Source organism: Anguilla anguilla, chromosome 17 (genome assembly GCF_013347855.1).
Source record: "Anguilla anguilla isolate fAngAng1 chromosome 17, fAngAng1.pri, whole genome shotgun sequence".
Taxonomy (NCBI): domain Eukaryota; kingdom Metazoa; phylum Chordata; class Actinopteri; order Anguilliformes; family Anguillidae; genus Anguilla; species Anguilla anguilla.
The window spans coordinates 29,446,854-29,463,094 of NC_049217.1; the positions used below are offsets into that span (position 1 = coordinate 29,446,854).

Genomic DNA, 16,241 nt, shown 5'->3' on the forward strand with positions numbered 1-16,241 from the left:
CCAAATGGGAAAGAAAAAAAAACTTCAATGGGAAGCAATTACGAGTCTCCCCCCCCCCCCCCCAACAAAACGACTGTCAGTTAATCCGTTTCTCCTCATCAAAAGATAAGGTGAAATTGCCCTTGGAATGAGGGCTATTCGCTTCAGGAAGACCAGGCCACTCATGCAGGAAGACCAGGCCACTCATGCAGCAGCACAGAGGCCTGATCCCCCTCAGACCGGCACGGCGAAGGGGCTGCAGGAAAGGGCATCGCGTGCGCCCCAGCGGAATCATCCATTCTGCGCTAACGCAGTTACAAACGAGCGCCGTTTTCTCCCGCTATCCGAGCCGGCAAAAGTCGCTTTTTATTCAGCGACACCGGATGCTCAACGAAGACATCTTCCTCTCAGCCCGGTTCGCCTGGTTAATGATTCTAACGGCCAGTCGCCATGGCAATGCTTCCAGCTTGCACTGCATGGCTGAGCACGAGTTTTATTTATTTATTTATTTATTTTTCTTTTCTTCCTTCCACGCTGTTCCCGGCTCGCTTCCGTTTCCGGAACACGCCCTCCAGACCTCCGCTGCCTGCTGTCCGCCTCACCTTGCTGTCGCCCGTCTCCGTGCCGATTCCCCACAAAACACTCTCCCTCTGCCAAAGCAGCAGCCTGTTCCTCCAACCCCCCCAAACTAAACCCCCGACCCCACCCCACCACACCCCCACCCCACTCTGTCGCCAGGGTATACTTCATCACAGCAGCCACACTGCCCGGTACTGACAGGTGCGAGAGAGAGAGATGGAGTGTGAGAGAGATGGTGAGAGAGAGGGAAAAAGAAAGGGAGAGAAAAAAAGGGAAAAATAAAAAGACAAGGGGGAAGAGACAGAGTGGGGGAAAGATAGAGATGGAGAGAGAGTCAGAGAAAGAGAGAGAGAGAGGGAATCCACCCAACAACAGCCGGCAGAGTCTCCCTCTTCCCTCACACACTCACATGCCGGCCGGCCGCCCACCCGCCAGCCCTCCTCCTCCTCCTCCTCATCCTCCTCTCTCTCTCCTCCTCCTCCTCTCTCCTCTTCCTCTCTCTCCACGCTCCACAGCGGCTCCCTCCCTGCAGCTCTGAATCTGACAGGCTCCTGCGGACCGTCTCAGGAGGACCACGGCTCCTCCTCCCTCCAGGAAACCTCCTGCTCTTCACCCGCCACACAGCCTCCCCCTCTCTCTCTCTCTCTCCACCCCTCCTTCCTCATCTCTCTCTCTCTCCAGCACTACTTCACTCCCCCATCTCTCTCTCTCTCTCTCTCTCTCTCCACCCCTCCTTCCTCATCTCTCTCTCTCTCCCCCTCTCTCTCCAGCACTACTTCACTCCCCCATCTCTCTCTCTCTCCACCCCTCCTTCCTCCAGCACAACTTCAGTGATGCCCCCCATCTGTCTCTCTCCACCCCTCCTTCCTCATCTCTCTCCCCCTCTCTCTCCAGCACTACTTCACTCCCCCATCTCTCTCTCTCTCTCCACCCCTCCTTCCTCCAGCACAACTTCAGTGATGCCCCCCATCTCTCCACCCCTCCTTCCCCATCTCCCTCTTTCTATCTTTCTCACTCTCTCTCTTGCTCTCTCACTCCCTCCCTCCCTCTCACTCCCCCATCTCTCTCTCTCCCTCCCTCCCTCACTCCCCCATCTCTCTCTCTCCATGTGAAGCTTGTTTCTTCCCCTGCTTCTCCTCTAATGTTCCCTCCCCAGTGTCATGTCCTCTCCACACAATTACCTCTCTCTCTCTCCCTCCCTCACTCACTCACTCATTCTCTCTCTCCTCCTCTTCCCGGAGCGTACACCTTGGTGTTGAAACGCACCAGTGTGCCTTACCTCTCTCTCTCTCTCTCACTTGCTCCCTCCTCTCCCTCTCCTGCTCGCTCTCTCTCTCCCTCTCCCTCTCTCTCCCTCCCTCCCTCCCTCCCTCCCTCTCCCTCCCTCTCTCTCTCTCTCTCTGAGAGACCCCCACAGCTGAGCACACAAAGGAGAGCTCCCCTCTCCAACACCGGGGCTCTCCCCGCGCTCCAACCTCTCCCCACCTCCTCCTTCCCCTCCCCACCTCCTCCAACCTCTCCCCACCTCCTCCTTCCCTCCTCTCCCGTATCTGTCTATCGCATGCTCACGCTCCCAGACACACACGGGCTTTATCAGCAAGGCATGCTGTCGTATCCTCCTGCCAGAGCACTTTCTGTCTCTCTCTCTCTCTCTCTGTCTCTCTCTCTCTCTTTCTCTGTCTCTCTCTCTGTCACTCTTTCGTGATTTCCCATGTGGTGAAAGATGGTGCTGATGCTGTTCTCCCCCCCACACACACACACTAATACTCACACACACACACACATTCACAAACACATACACACACTAACAACACACACACACACAAATATTCACAAACACACACACACACTAATACTCACGCGCACACACACAAACACACACACATAAACTAATACCTACAAACACATGCACACGCAGACACACGCGTACACACACACACAAACACACACTAATACCTACAAACACGCTCGCACGCACGCACACACGCACACACACACACACACACACACACACACACACACAACAATCACTCTAACATTCAGGCACAATGCTTGGGTTTTCCCCACACACACATTGTACATCTCCTGGTTGCAAGCACAACCTCACCTGTGCAACCTGTATCAATGTCCTGTCCACACACCCCCATGCCGCTCCGCCCCCCCCCCCCCCCCCCAATCTCCAACACACCTGCTCAGCCACCCCCCCCTCTCCAATCTCCAACACACCTGCCCAGCCACCACCCCCCCACCCCCCCCCCCCCACATTCACCCACACCCGTTTCTCTCTCTCCGCTTCCTGACAAAACACGACACGCTTCTCTCTCTGCTTCTCAGACAGGGCTCTTCACAAGGAGCGCGACCATCAGACGCAGAAAAAAACGACACGTCAAGCAACCCCCACGGCTCCGACACACCCCTCCACCTCACCGCCCCCCCCACCCCCCACCCCCCATCAGATCACCGACAGGCAGCAGTTGGAAGCACGCGGATCAGAGAGATACCTGCTACAACAGTATGCATGGGGAGAGCGGTCACATGCCTTGGGACGGTGCATTTCCCATTGTGCCTCGGGGAGCGCCGGAACAATATCGTTATTCCTCTTCCTCTTCTTTCCTCTCCTCCGCCGCTCTCTCTTCCTCTTTCTCTCCCTCTCTCTCTCTCTCTCAGCCTCTGCTTCAGTCTCTCGCGTTCCCTCCTCCTCCTCCTCGCACAGCGAGCGGTTTTGTGTGTGTGTCTCTCTCTCTCTCTTCGCGCTGTCCTCCTCCCTTGCTTGTTCTCCGTCTTCTTCTTCTCTTCCTCTCAGTTCTCTCTCTCTCTCTCGTGTGTTTTGCTTTCCGCTGCGCTCTCTCTCGCCGTTCCCGGCTGATGTCTCGCTCGCTCTCTGGCTGGCTGGCGGGCGGCCGGGCGGCGAGGGGGCTTAGCGCCGGCGGCTAGCGCGGTGCTCTTCGGCTAGCGGAGGGAGTTCGGCGTGCCGGATCGAGGCACACGCTCGCGGCACGGGCAGGTGTGTGAATGAAAGGGCTCTGCTCATGACAGATTAATGTGCTCTCACGCTCTCGTTCCCTCTCTCCTTTTCTCTCCCTAGCTCTCTCTCCCTCTCTCTCTCTCTCTCTCTCTCGCCTTCGCTCTCCCTCGCTCTCTCTCTCCCTCCCTCCCTCACTCTCTCCCTCTCTCTCCTTCGCTCTCCCTCGCTCTCTCTCTCTCCTTCGCTCTCCCTCGCTCTCTCTCTCTCCTTCGCTCTCCCTTGCTCTCTCCCTCCCTCGCTCGATCTCCCTCTCTCCCTCCCTCCCTCCCTCTCCCTCTCTCTCCCTCTCTCTCCTTCGCTCTCCCTCGCTATCTCTCTCTCTCTCTCCTTTGCTCTCTCTCCCTCTCTCTCTCTCCTTCGCTCTCCCTCGCTCTCGCTCTCTCTCCCTATCTCTCTCCCTCTCCCTCGCGCTCTTAAAGGCACAGTGTCGCGCTGTGCGGCTGTTGGTCGGTGGGATGGCGGGAGATCGTAGGAGCTCGCGGTGATGGAGAGGAGTGCACAGAGAAGGTGAATGGGAGCACAGCACACACAGCACAGGGCAGGCCTCTGCACTAATGGACAGCTTAAACACGCAGGGCGTGCGAAAACAAACGCAGCAAACACAGGAAACACAGGACAATGGTCCTTAATGACCAGCAAATAGCCTGTATTTAAGCTAATGTGCCGTTTTTCTTCTCTCTAATTGTTGTAATAGCACAGGGAGAGAGGAACAGAGAAACAAACGAGAGTTTGAATGGAGCTGAAAGCAGCGGTCAGAGAATGTCCACCTGCCCCGTTCAGCGGTCAACGCACTTGCTGGTTAACACGCGTGCGTTTTTAAATCAGGTAACGATAAGGAGGGCAGGTTCTGGTGCCTTATGCAGCGCAGCACAAACCTGCGCTTCCTCTCTGTGTTTGAAGTACAGTACAAAGGCTCAGCAGAGTGAGGGGGGGGGGTTGGCGGGGGGGGGGGTGGTCCCAGGAGAGGCAGCGAGAGACAGAAGCAGCAGAGGCTTCAGCGTAAACACCGTGCCCTGCCGTGCAGCGCAAGATTCAAAAACATCTTTAAAAATAAAATTTTAAAAATAATAATTTTTTTGAATAGACTGCCAGTTAAATATCATAAGCTGCACCACAGACAGCAGCAGCAGCAGCAGATGGAGAATCACGGCGACTTTAAAAAGACACACACACACACACACGAACAGAAGTGGTTTTTTTTCTTTTTTTTATAAATAGAGCCTTGACACCTTAAGTGTGCAACACCACACTGGACCAGGGAACAGGAGAGTTCACGTATCCCAGAAGACAGCAGTATTACCCAGGGGTCACCTTGACACCGCCGAAGCGGATTACCGCTGTCCGTTCGGCCCGCCTTCAGAACAGCGTTTGAGTTTTTTTTTTACCCCCGGCTGCGTTTGCCCGCGAGTGGCACACCGCTGCCCCCCCCCCGCCACCAGCCCCCCCGTGTGGCCCCGGGGCCCGTCAAGGTTGCGTGAAGGACACGGAGAGACGCGGGAAAATAAAGTCGACGGACAGGCGCGGCTCGCAGAGCAGACAGGAAGCAGAGCCAGCGGACCGAGACAAACCGGGAGAGAGGGAAAACCACCCGGAGAGAGAGAGAAAAGGGGATGGAGGGAGAGAGGGAAAGAGGAAGAGATATTAACGAGAAGCTCCATAAATAATTTATGGGCACTGCGACTTCTCAACATCCCCACCTGCTGCCCTGGCTTATCAAATAAAAAAATAACAAAATTTTTTTTTTTTTTAGAAAGATGCCCCAGTTTCCAAACGAAACGGCCGGTGTTTGGCAGAGGCGGGGCCACACTTAAAGCTGAACTGGGGCACAGCACACACATCCCCGGGAATCAAGTCCAAATCCACACCAAGATCGACAGCATCTTTATTTGGTGTGACTGCAATACCTGCCACTATTCAGGAGAGTCTAATCTACACAAGGAGAACATAATGGGCAGCAAATTTTCCACGGCCATTTAGACGCAGCGCAAATACGTATGAGTGCTCGTGGTCATTTTACTGGGGCGCAGACAAATATTTCTGGGTCACGTGCCCCAGGAGGCATGGATCTGGCCACGCCCCCGGCGTGCGGTCCCCACGGTAACCCACCTGTTAGTCTGTACCCAGGAGCATCCCAGGGAGACAGTTCCAGGGAAAGGATCGCAGTTGGAAATTAGCTGAAGCTAAAAAAAAATTTATTATTTTTTTTTATTTTTACTGATACACATTCCAGAGTGGGACCAAGTGTTACCAAAAGTTATAGCGTATCAGAGACAGTAAAACAGGAATAAGACGGCCATGATGTCATCTCACTTGCGCAAAATTGAACGGCGCTCCACCAATCGCACATCACGTCAGTAAAGACCAATACAGCAACGACGATGGTGATTGGTGGGCACTTTCTGGCTGCATCCTGGCAATTCCTCACAGAGACTGCGGAAGGATAACCAGAATGTATCCACCAATCACTGCAAGCATCGATGTACTGATTGTCACAAACATCCTCTGTGATTGGTGGAGAGTGCCTCAGGTTTCTACAAGTAAGGCAACATCACTGCCGTACTAACCTTGTATTTATTCACACACAGCGCTGCTAACGCGTTGGAATAAGTTGCGAAAGTGATGCAGTATTGAAGCTGAAACCATTTTGGATGGGCACGCCGTCCCTGTTCCTCCCATTAAACATTCCTCGGCTCTTAAGTGGCCTGACAACACAAGCCCCAAATCTAGCGACAACTCAGAGCCAAAGCACTCAGGCCTTTATCTGAACACTATAAAAAAAACTAATGCATTCTCACTCAGCTAAGTTAAGAGCCGCACAACAGTGATTCATTAACCGTGGAGACATTAAGGAGTGATTACGGAGACTTCTCATTGGTGGACACAGATAGGGAGCACGCAGCGCCACAGTCCATAGCGTGATCAGTTTAACCCTTCGAAGAGCAGGTTCTTTGGAATGTTCTTTTTTTTCTTCTTCTTCTTCAAAGTTCTAAGTCAGTGTTCTAGAACTCCGTTGGCTTTCAGTCACCGGCAGTGATTGTTACATCAGCGTCAGCATTAGAATGCTCAGGCAAGAACATTCCAATCACGGATGTGTGACCTCACACCCTGAAAGGTTTAAGGCCCCTGGAAGTCACTCAGCCGGCCTTCGCATCTGAAACCCACGAGCCAATCACACGGGACGAAGCTTCAGCCAGGTCCTCCCACTCTGCAAAGCCTTGCACTGCAGTGTGACACCGTCACATTTACATCATCGTGTCAAAGAAACATGAAACGTCTATAAATCAGCTTGGTTTATACTCCCCCCACACCCCAACCCCTCCAAGAAAACAAAACAAAACAAAAAACCTAAATTGCTCATCCCTGCCATCAAACTGAATAAGGGATGTCTTCACCCACCACAAAACACTTTACAATTTATGGGGGGGGAAAGCTTTGTATAAACGAACGGACATTTAAAAAAGCACTTCCATGTGCAGGGCGAAGCTCATCCAGAGTGAAGCGCCAGCCTGAAGGCAGTAAATCCATCACAACTTTATTCATGTCCTGCAAAAACGGTGCAGCAGCCAACACTACATGGCTAAAAGCAGCAATATTATATGACACATTACTGGGTTGAAATAAATTAATAATAATAAATAAAAGTTGCACACTTTTTCTGACTCACAATGACCACCATGTTGCTGGACTAAACACCTCCACTTGAGATTAAGAAATTTAGGACTGCAGAAAGAACAAAACTATGCGCACAGGTTCAGAAAGGTTTGATCGCATCCCACTGAGGCTGCGCATGGCAATAAGTCACCATTACGCCAACTGGATAAACGTAGTTTTAGAAATGCAAGGGATAACCGCACATTACACAAACATTACAAGACAATACACGCTGATGAAGACGATCTCGTCTGGGTTTAAAGGCCAAGGAGAAACGATATCTCAACCGAGATTTTTTAAAAGTCAATAGAAGAGCCATACCTATAGCAGCAACAGCACAGGCGCGATCGCCATTTCGCTTCAACTCCAGCCCGTGGGACAGCCAAAAGCATCTGGTCAGAAGGCCTACGTGACCTGGAAGCAGAATAGGGGGAAAATTAGGTCAGGGGTGTAAAGAGTGACCAAACCATTTAGCAGAGGTGGAAAATCCAGGTTCAGAGAGTAAAAGTCCTCCCCAGTATTTTGTTCCAATCACCTGGATTTTACTAATTAGCACAATTCTTCAGCCAGGAGGTAGAACTAATTAGTGAAATCAGCTGGCTGAGTTCATGGGTGGAAGAAACTCATGGCAGTACTTTTACTTTCTGACCCCTGGACTTTCCACCACTGCCATTTAGCGTTTTAGAAATACACAATAAAACAATAAAACCTTAAAATCGACTCAAAAGTGCTGTGCTAAACGTGACCGTAGGGAGCTGAACGGTCTTTGGATGATAAAATCACCTGTTCAGTCAAAGATGTCTCATAATTTCAAAGTTTCAGTTCCATCTCATGGGGCACACACACACGCAAACTCCATGCAAAAAGCAATACCATTGTACACGGTTGACAAACAATACAGGGGTAAAACTATTTGAGATAAATAGCCTACGACCGGCAGGGTAAAACTGTGGCTCAGTGTATAATATTGGTAGTTACTCACCTTCCAGTCTGTAACAGCACAGAATGGAGCGGCTGTGCATTTGATCTCCATGTTTTGGAATGTTTGTTTCTGAGCAGTATTCTTATTTTTGTCCGTGGTCGGGTAGACGTAAACGGAGACTCAAACAAACACTTCCGAAATACCAGATAAGCAAGCCTTTCTTTACTTTCAGGCTTCAAATATTTGTTAAACTGTTTTGAATTGCAATTTGTTTTTTGTTTTTTCCACATAACGCGGGACAATTTGCTTCGGTTTTGTTGCAAGGCGTGTCGAGGTTAAATGTCTCTTCAGCGTCTCTCAAGCGCGTGCATTTTCAAGCCTCCCAAAAACACTGATATCAACTTCGAAAGACAATACAACCCACGCCGGTCTTTTCCGTGTAGCTGCATTTTTGATGACACATTGTTTGCTTAATCTATTAGAGCTAAACTGAAGTCAATAGAGAACGCGTTTGCAACTTTGTTTGACGCAGGGGCGCAAGGGAAATAAATTAAGTCATGCACGTGACTGAGATACCCTTGATCGAGCCCTCTAACAACTGCTATTGCAAATAATTTATACAAGTACTATAAAGTTAAAATCTCCACTATAATTTAGTTTTTCCTCCAGTCCCGTGTATGAATCATGACTGTGATAATGATGACGCGAATGACGATTATTATTATTATTATGTGTTGTTTATATTGTATACTGTATTGTGTACTTGTACTTGTAGACTCGACCAAAACATGGTTCAAAAAAAACCTAATAGCTTGCAAATTCTGAAACCGAACATGCATTTTGTGAAAATAAGTCTTTTGTGAATTATTTTTAAAATATTGAAATACACTAATCCTGGCGATTTTAATGGAATCATTTTCCATTTAACCCCAGCTGAGTTCGGACCAACGAGAGCCCCTCGTCGTGTAGGCCGACAGCAGGGCATATGCCTCTCAAGGTCGCGATGACCTCGGTGCGATACACGGGCTTTAACAAGCGTTGCTGATGTCACGCATTTACTCCTACAGAGCATCCGATACCAGGCAGAGGGCCGCGAGATCAAGTCTGTTACCATGTCGACACAGTGTGCATTTCATTACTATGCGATGGCTCCTTTGAAAACGCGAATCGAAAACATTTATTTTTGACTGTGCTTTTGTGTAGCTAGCTGAACTCTCTTGCTTCGCGCCTCAACCCTCGCGCTTGCGTCCAAATGTTCGGCACCCTAGGAGGCTGAGGTGCGAATTATGCTATGTAAAAAAATTCGCTAGGTCGGACTGAACTGAACTTCCCCCACGCCCTTTGCGAGGTCGTCTGCGCGGGTTAGCCAGCGCCCGCCTCCTTCGGTTTGACTGCTTTCAGCAACAACCGCATTGATTTTCCGTGCGCATTAATAAAACATGGCCACGAAAGGGAAACAGCGTGGGTGCGCGCGTGCCGTGCGAGGAGACGTCCTGGCTGGCTCGGGGTCGTGCATGCGAGCCGGCGGCCCGTGACACAAACTGCTGAGGAAGCAGGCTCCGCACCTCCCACCTTCCAGAAAAAATCCATCGGGCTGCTGTCAACAGCTCCTGCCTTCTAAACAACAACAACAACAACATCTACCTTTGCACATGCCCCAAATTCAACAACCAGGGAACAAATTCATCAACCAGGGAAGGTAAGAATCTGGACGTCTGCACGCCAGGCTGGCCTTCCGGGCTCGACGGTCATTGATTCTGTTGCCCTCACGTGGACGGGACGCCCTGCTGTTTGCAACGATTGGCCAACCGGCTCTCTCTTTGTTAGCTCCCTCGCTCCTGACTTGTTTTTATTCATTTATTTATTTATTTTTGCTTTATTCAGGCAGAGAGCAGAGAGGGTAACCCACAGAGACCGGACCACAGCAGAGAGAGCTCCCCGGTGGGGGATAGAACACGGACTGCCGCCACGTCTTGCCCCAAAAATTTCCAATTTGCCGTAGCTCATGAATATTAATGATGAGGCCACGAAATAGGCCAATGCAGCGGGCAAATGATCCTTGGGCCTTTTTCACGGCATATAAACTCATAAACTCATGAACTCGTATAGCTCATAAAGCAGAGATACTCAAACCTGGCCCTCAAGGTCAGAAGTGCTGCCGGTTTCCTCTTGAGCACCGATAGTCCGTACTACAGTGATGTCACTGACTGGACAGAAATGATGCCTACTTGGTGCGTTGGGTTTAAATCATTCCCTGATCACAGGGGAGGAATGAAGACTGTAGCAGCACTACTGGGCCCCCCCTGGGCCAGGTTTGAATACCCCAGCCATAAACTGTCATGCGGAGCCAGGAGCTCCTTTTAGAACACGAACCTGCTGCTGGAACGCTAGCTGACCACCAGCTGGTTAGTGGAGCACAGGCTTGCAGGCTCTCATCCTGTGAAGCACAGTGCTGAGATCATTAAGACACTATGCACCCCCCCACCCCCCATCAGAACAGGAAGATGGGAACAGAGACTGGGTCTCTTTCTTTCTTTCTTTGGTGTTTGATATTTATTTTATTTTATTTTAATTTGGCATCTTAGTGAATATACGTCATAGCCTGACACGGTATATTTGAACTAAAAGTCAAAAACATGATTAAATTAAATTATTTCTGAAATGTGAAAATATAAAAAAAATATTCTTTGAAGCAAAAATATGTTTCCTGTTATTTTGAGGACCACCCTAGGGGGGTCAGTGCCCCCCCCCCCCCCCCCGGTTACAAAGCCCCGTGTAAACAGGCCAGCGTTTCCCAAACTGTCACATCTGCATCCCTGGTTGGGTGAAAGCGGGGCGGAAGCCTGCTTATCAGAGAGAGAGGAAGGCACCAGACGCCACTCTCCCAGCAAGCCGTCGCTTTGATATCGAAACGGGCCAAGATCCGGCTGGGCCTCGGTTCCCATGGCAATGGCGAGCGCGGGAGAGCAGAGCCGCCGCGGGTGGCCGCGGGAGCGTTCATTTCGCCAGGATCCGCGCGCGGGCGAGCGAACGAACGCATGCACGCACGCACGCAGCACGCAGCAGGGGGCCCGCCCCGTGTCCTGTGCGTGTGAGAGCAGCCGCGTGCCGCCGCCGCACGCTGGGGGGGGGGGGGGGGCGGGGGGGGGGGGGGGGGGGGGGGGGCGGTTGACACGCCAGCTCGCAGACGCATCGCGGAGCGGATGTCCTCCTCCTCCCCGCCGCGCCGGCTTTTAACACCCGCCCGGAGAAACGCGCGATGCGGATTTAGCACGTCGCACACGGACCTCACTCTCACTCACTGAACGCGCCTGTGGGGGGGCGGCAGGGCTGGGGGGTGGGGGTGGGTTCCATTATCCTCTGTTTGGTCTGTCATACTGAAGCACTATTTCTTGGCAATATTCAGTTAGCGAACAGTCACCACGGCACTCTCCAGCTCCCCAGCTTCTCCGCCAACCCCGTGACTCAGTGATGTTTATTTAACTGTTTGAAAGAGTGGGGTTTTTTTTAAATTTCTTTTTAGAATTTTTAAACAGAATTGTGTTCAATCAGTGTTCTAGAACTGTGTTCAGTGGTGATGGTCGCATCAGCGTTAGAATGTTCAGTGCAGACCATTCTAATGGCACATTTGTGATGTCAAACACAGATGCTAGCTGCTGCTGGATCGTCTCTCAGCCGCACTCAAGCCTGAGAAAGCCCCCAGCAGCAGAGAAAGGAAGTGGACAGGAAGCCCAAACCCCGATCGCTGGCTTCTTGTGGCCCCCACACCTGATTCCCCCACCCCCCCCACCGCACCCCTGTGCGGTGCAGCCCAGCATGTGGAGGTGCTGCCAAGGGTTTTGGGCATCATGAAGAGATCTCACACTGAGCCTCACCCCCCCAGGCCACCCCCCAAAAAAAGCGAAAGAAACCGCCAATTTTATTAGTGCAGTGTAAAAAAATGTTCTTATTAATGTCAATTTCAGTAACTGACAAATATAAAGTATAAAGATAATCCATATTTGTTCAGAGAGCTTTTTTTTATATCATACTTTCTTGATTTTGGGGGGTTCAAGGGGGCCTAATTTTCACTGTAAAGCATCTTTGTGACAGTTCTCTGAGAAAAAAAAAAAGACAAAAAAAATGCGCTATACAAATAAAACTAATTAGATTTGATTATGAATCCTATGTCCCAATATTTTTTGAGTAAGTTATAGGCCTTGGAATCATCCTAACAACCCCCCCCCCCCCCAACTGCCACGGGTTGCTGCACTGAATAAGGGCACAGATGTGACCCAGATTTGGGTTTCCGTACGGGACACCGGGAGCGAGCCGTCATGAAGGCAAACCTCAGCCAGTATTGAGTGGCACACAACCGAGCAGCTGAATGTGCCAACGCTGAGCCAAAATGGCGCCGTGTGCCACCTCATCGCCACTGTCAACAGTCGGCTGACTACGCCAGAGCTCCGGAAGAACCCGCCCGGAGCCGGCTGCAGTCTGGGAAGGGCTGAGAATGGCGGCAAAGGCCTGTTTTCGTTTTATTCCCCTCAATCCTCTGGGGGGGGGGGATGGGGGGGGGGCACAGGGCCGATCGATGTCCCTACAGTCTGTCGCATGAGCGGAGTGGATAACTGACAACCTGGGGGGCGGGAGGGCGGGGGGGGGGGGCGGGGGCAGGGGGGTCCATGTGACAACAGCCTTGGCTGGGTGGGGGAGGGGCTACTGATCAATGCAGCTGTGGAGAGCGCTTGACAAATGCCATCATCCATCGGCGAAACGCAGATCTCCCATGGGGCACTGGGGCAGGCGAGAACAGGAAGACTGACTGAGCAGCGCTTCTTCTTCTTCTTCTTCGTGGCTCCCTGGCTGGCGTGTGCCGCGCCGTTGCCGCCGGTAACGCAGCCGTTCGGCCCTGAGGGAGCGGGAGAGGGGAGGCTTTCCGCTTTGTGTTCCTCGAGCAGCGCGCGACACGGCTATGCGCTAGTCACGATCGTCACATCGCCGCGCATTTCATCGCATTTCACTGCGAGCATTTTAGATGGCCTGTAAACTGCAGGTAGAGTGCAGGTTACAGGCATTGCATTACACACCTCCAGAGCAACTTACACAGCTTTGTGCCTTTTTTTTTTTACACAGTGTCCATTTATACAGCTGGATATATACTGAAGCAATGCAGGTTTAAGTTTGCTATGACAGAATCAAACCTGCAACCTTTAGCTTGCAAGGGCAGCTACTCAGCCATTGGAGTACACTACAGAATCAAAGAGCTCAAGCAGCTGAATGTACTTCACCTAGGGTAGCCTGACACCTGGTTTTGGACCAGAATATCCGGCTTGCGGTCCCGATTGGACAATGTGATGTCTGATCCAAGTAATTTATGGAAGAAATTAACTGGTAGTTTGTAAGGAATTATGAATTTCCGTGTCAATGGCTCACTGGTTTGATGTTCATTCCCCTGCCCCCCCCCCCCCAGTCCCCAGTCCGCCTGTGGTTCCAATGCGCCCCCCCCTCCCCGTCCAACATTTCCCGGGTGATTAAGTTTCCAGCTGTGCATGTTGTCCAGTTAAGTTCTATATCTGGCAACCCTAGCTCCACCACTGTGAAGACAGGCAGGACACTGAGCTCCCTTGGTTGCCAGTGTGGGCCCTGCCTGAATCCGCATGTCATATAACAGAACATAACATAACATACCATAATGACGAGAACAGGCCATTCAGCCTAACAGTGCTCACCATTTTTTTTTTTTTTTACCATTAAAGGTCACCTTGTGCTCACCGTTTACCTACAAACTAGATAATATCCAGCATCGTATCAAGCCAGGTGTTGAAAACCCCCCAGAGTTTTCAGACAACCCCCAGAGTCTGCTACATTACCTGGCGAGCTGTTCCACACAGCGACTACTCTCCGTGTGAAGAAATACTTCCTGACGTCTGTGTGGAATTTACCTTTTGCTAATTTCCATTTACTGGATGCCCTCTCATGCCACTGACAGGTCTCAAGCTGAGGAATCTCTTGCAGTTCACTCTGTTAATCCCTCTAATGAATTTACAAACCTCAATCAAATCGGCTCAAATCTCCTTTCACTAAATCAAGTCTCCTTTTCCTGATCTGCGCGAATGAAACGCGGCCAGTGCAGCCCGACGGAGACGGCTTGCCGGTTTGTGCATCCGCGACCTTTCCATTCTCCCAGCCAAGCGAGTGGGAGGGACAGAACGTTACCCAACAGATCTGAATCGATCCCAAATCGACGCATAACTTCACCCCCTGTCGACGGCGTAAAAAGCAGCGACCCGTGAACAGGACGGCCGCTTCCCGCTCGGTACCGACCCGAACCAGGACCACACCCTCGCTTCCTGCTCCTGAAGCCTATTTCAAAACAAAACAGTGCCTCTCTCTCTCTCTCTCTCTCTCTCTCTCTCTTTCTTTCCCCTTTCCTTTTTTTTTATTCAACCTGGTTTGTCTCTAAAAATACTGTAAGCAAAGTGCCGTTTCCATGGCGACATCTCCACAGAGATGTTGGCCACCTGAAATGTTCCTGTAAGAGGGAGGGTTTGGCAGGTTTCGGAGGTAATAATGGTCCAGCTCCAATATGGCCGCCCGTTGGGCAGGTTGCATTCACCTACTCATTAAAAAAAAAAGGACTAAAATACTAATGCCACATTTAATGAAATCTGACCTTTCCATTTTCCAGCACCCAGAGTTTACAATTTTACCTTTTTTTTTTAACTCACTGAAAGGTTAGGTTTTTTTGGATGGGGTTTTTTTTCTTCTAAATTCTAAGTGAGAGTTCTAGAACTCCATTGCTTTCAGTCACCAGTAGTGAGTGTTACATCAGCATCAGAATGTTCAGTTAATAACATTCTAATCACACAATTGTGACCTTTCACCTCACAGGGTCAAGCTCAAAGACTGTGACTGCACAAGTTAACTGGCATTTGTGCGCGCCCACGTGCAGTATATGAACAAGCCAGAGTCTGATATTAATGAACCAGAGCTGATTTGAAATTCTTAAGATTATCTAAGTCACCTTGAAGTGAAAAGCACGCATCTGTAAAAACGTCTCATCAAATACATCAGATTTTCATAATGATGCTTCAGCAAATTCCCTGTACAGCAGGATGAGCTCATTCTGTAATAATCTAGCGACTAACACCACAGCTGAGCTTTAAGAACCAGTTGGCGCTGAAGGAACAGTGCCCCCTCTTGAGTACCAGAGACATTGTATTAAGGGTTGCAGTGGCGCCCTCTAGTGGTCAGATGATTTTATGTCAGTGTTTCTCATCCCTGGTCTCAGAGGGCGTTTGGAGCCTGTTCGTTTTTGTTATTGCTGATTAATTAATTTATTAATTAAAGAAGGTTATTATACAGTTAACACATGTTGTCTTGGCAATAAATTGGTTATATTAATGTGAAAAAAACCAGCCAACCTTGTAGTCCTGTAGGATTATGGGTGAGAACCCTTGGTCCAAATCTTGGCACGCAGGACGACATGCCTGATCACTCAAACAGGACTCAAAACGGACATTTAAAAACTTGACAGTGACATTTTATTCTCTTATCTTGATTGGGGCAAAAATGTCATTTGGAAGGTGCCAAATGAGATATACACCCAGCCTGATTTCCAGACTGGGACTTTATGTTATGCAGTATCGACTGTGCAGCACAGTTACGCAGTATCGACTGTGCAGCACAGTTACGCAGTATCGACTGTGCAGCACAGTTACGCAGTATCGACTGTGCAGCACAGTTACGCAGTATCGACTGTGCAGCACAGTTACGCAGTATCGACTATGCAGCAGTGTTTCACCAAACACATTAACCGTTGTGGATATGACAGGGAAAAATGTTTGTTTGGCTGACAGCGCATAGCTGAAGTTTTAATGGTTCCCCAGGGAACGATCCTCAGCTTGCTTATGTGATACCGTTGTCTTGGATGCATCCATTTTCTCTGTAGTATGATTCAGTGTTTAAATGGACTGCCTGCTACTCAACAAAGTGCCATAATTCTTTTGCCTATTTTTTTTAAACTGTGCTGCACTGTGCATATTGCATAACTGTGCTGCACAGTGGATATTGCATAATTGTGTGGCGCAGTGCATATTGCAA

The 16,241-nt window shown here is 50.3% G+C and overlaps 1 protein-coding gene across 3 annotated transcripts in view; it reads right to left on the minus strand.

Annotated features, from left to right (window-relative positions):
- Window positions 1–8,639, minus strand: part of LOC118216765 (SRC kinase signaling inhibitor 1-like) — a 144,765-nt gene extending 136,126 nt beyond the window's left edge. For 2 of the 3 annotated variants that reach the window (XM_035398226.1, XM_035398225.1), the window contains exon 1: window positions 3,098–3,670. In XM_035398226.1, coding sequence (XP_035254117.1) covers window positions 3,098–3,119 — 22 coding nt within the window. In that variant the 5' untranslated portion in view covers window positions 3,120–3,670. Of the gene's footprint in view, window positions 1–3,097; window positions 3,671–7,555; window positions 7,649–8,216 lie in introns of those variants that run through there. The other variant, XM_035398224.1, reaches the window with a different exon arrangement.
- Window positions 8,640–16,241: the final 7,602 nt, after the last annotated feature.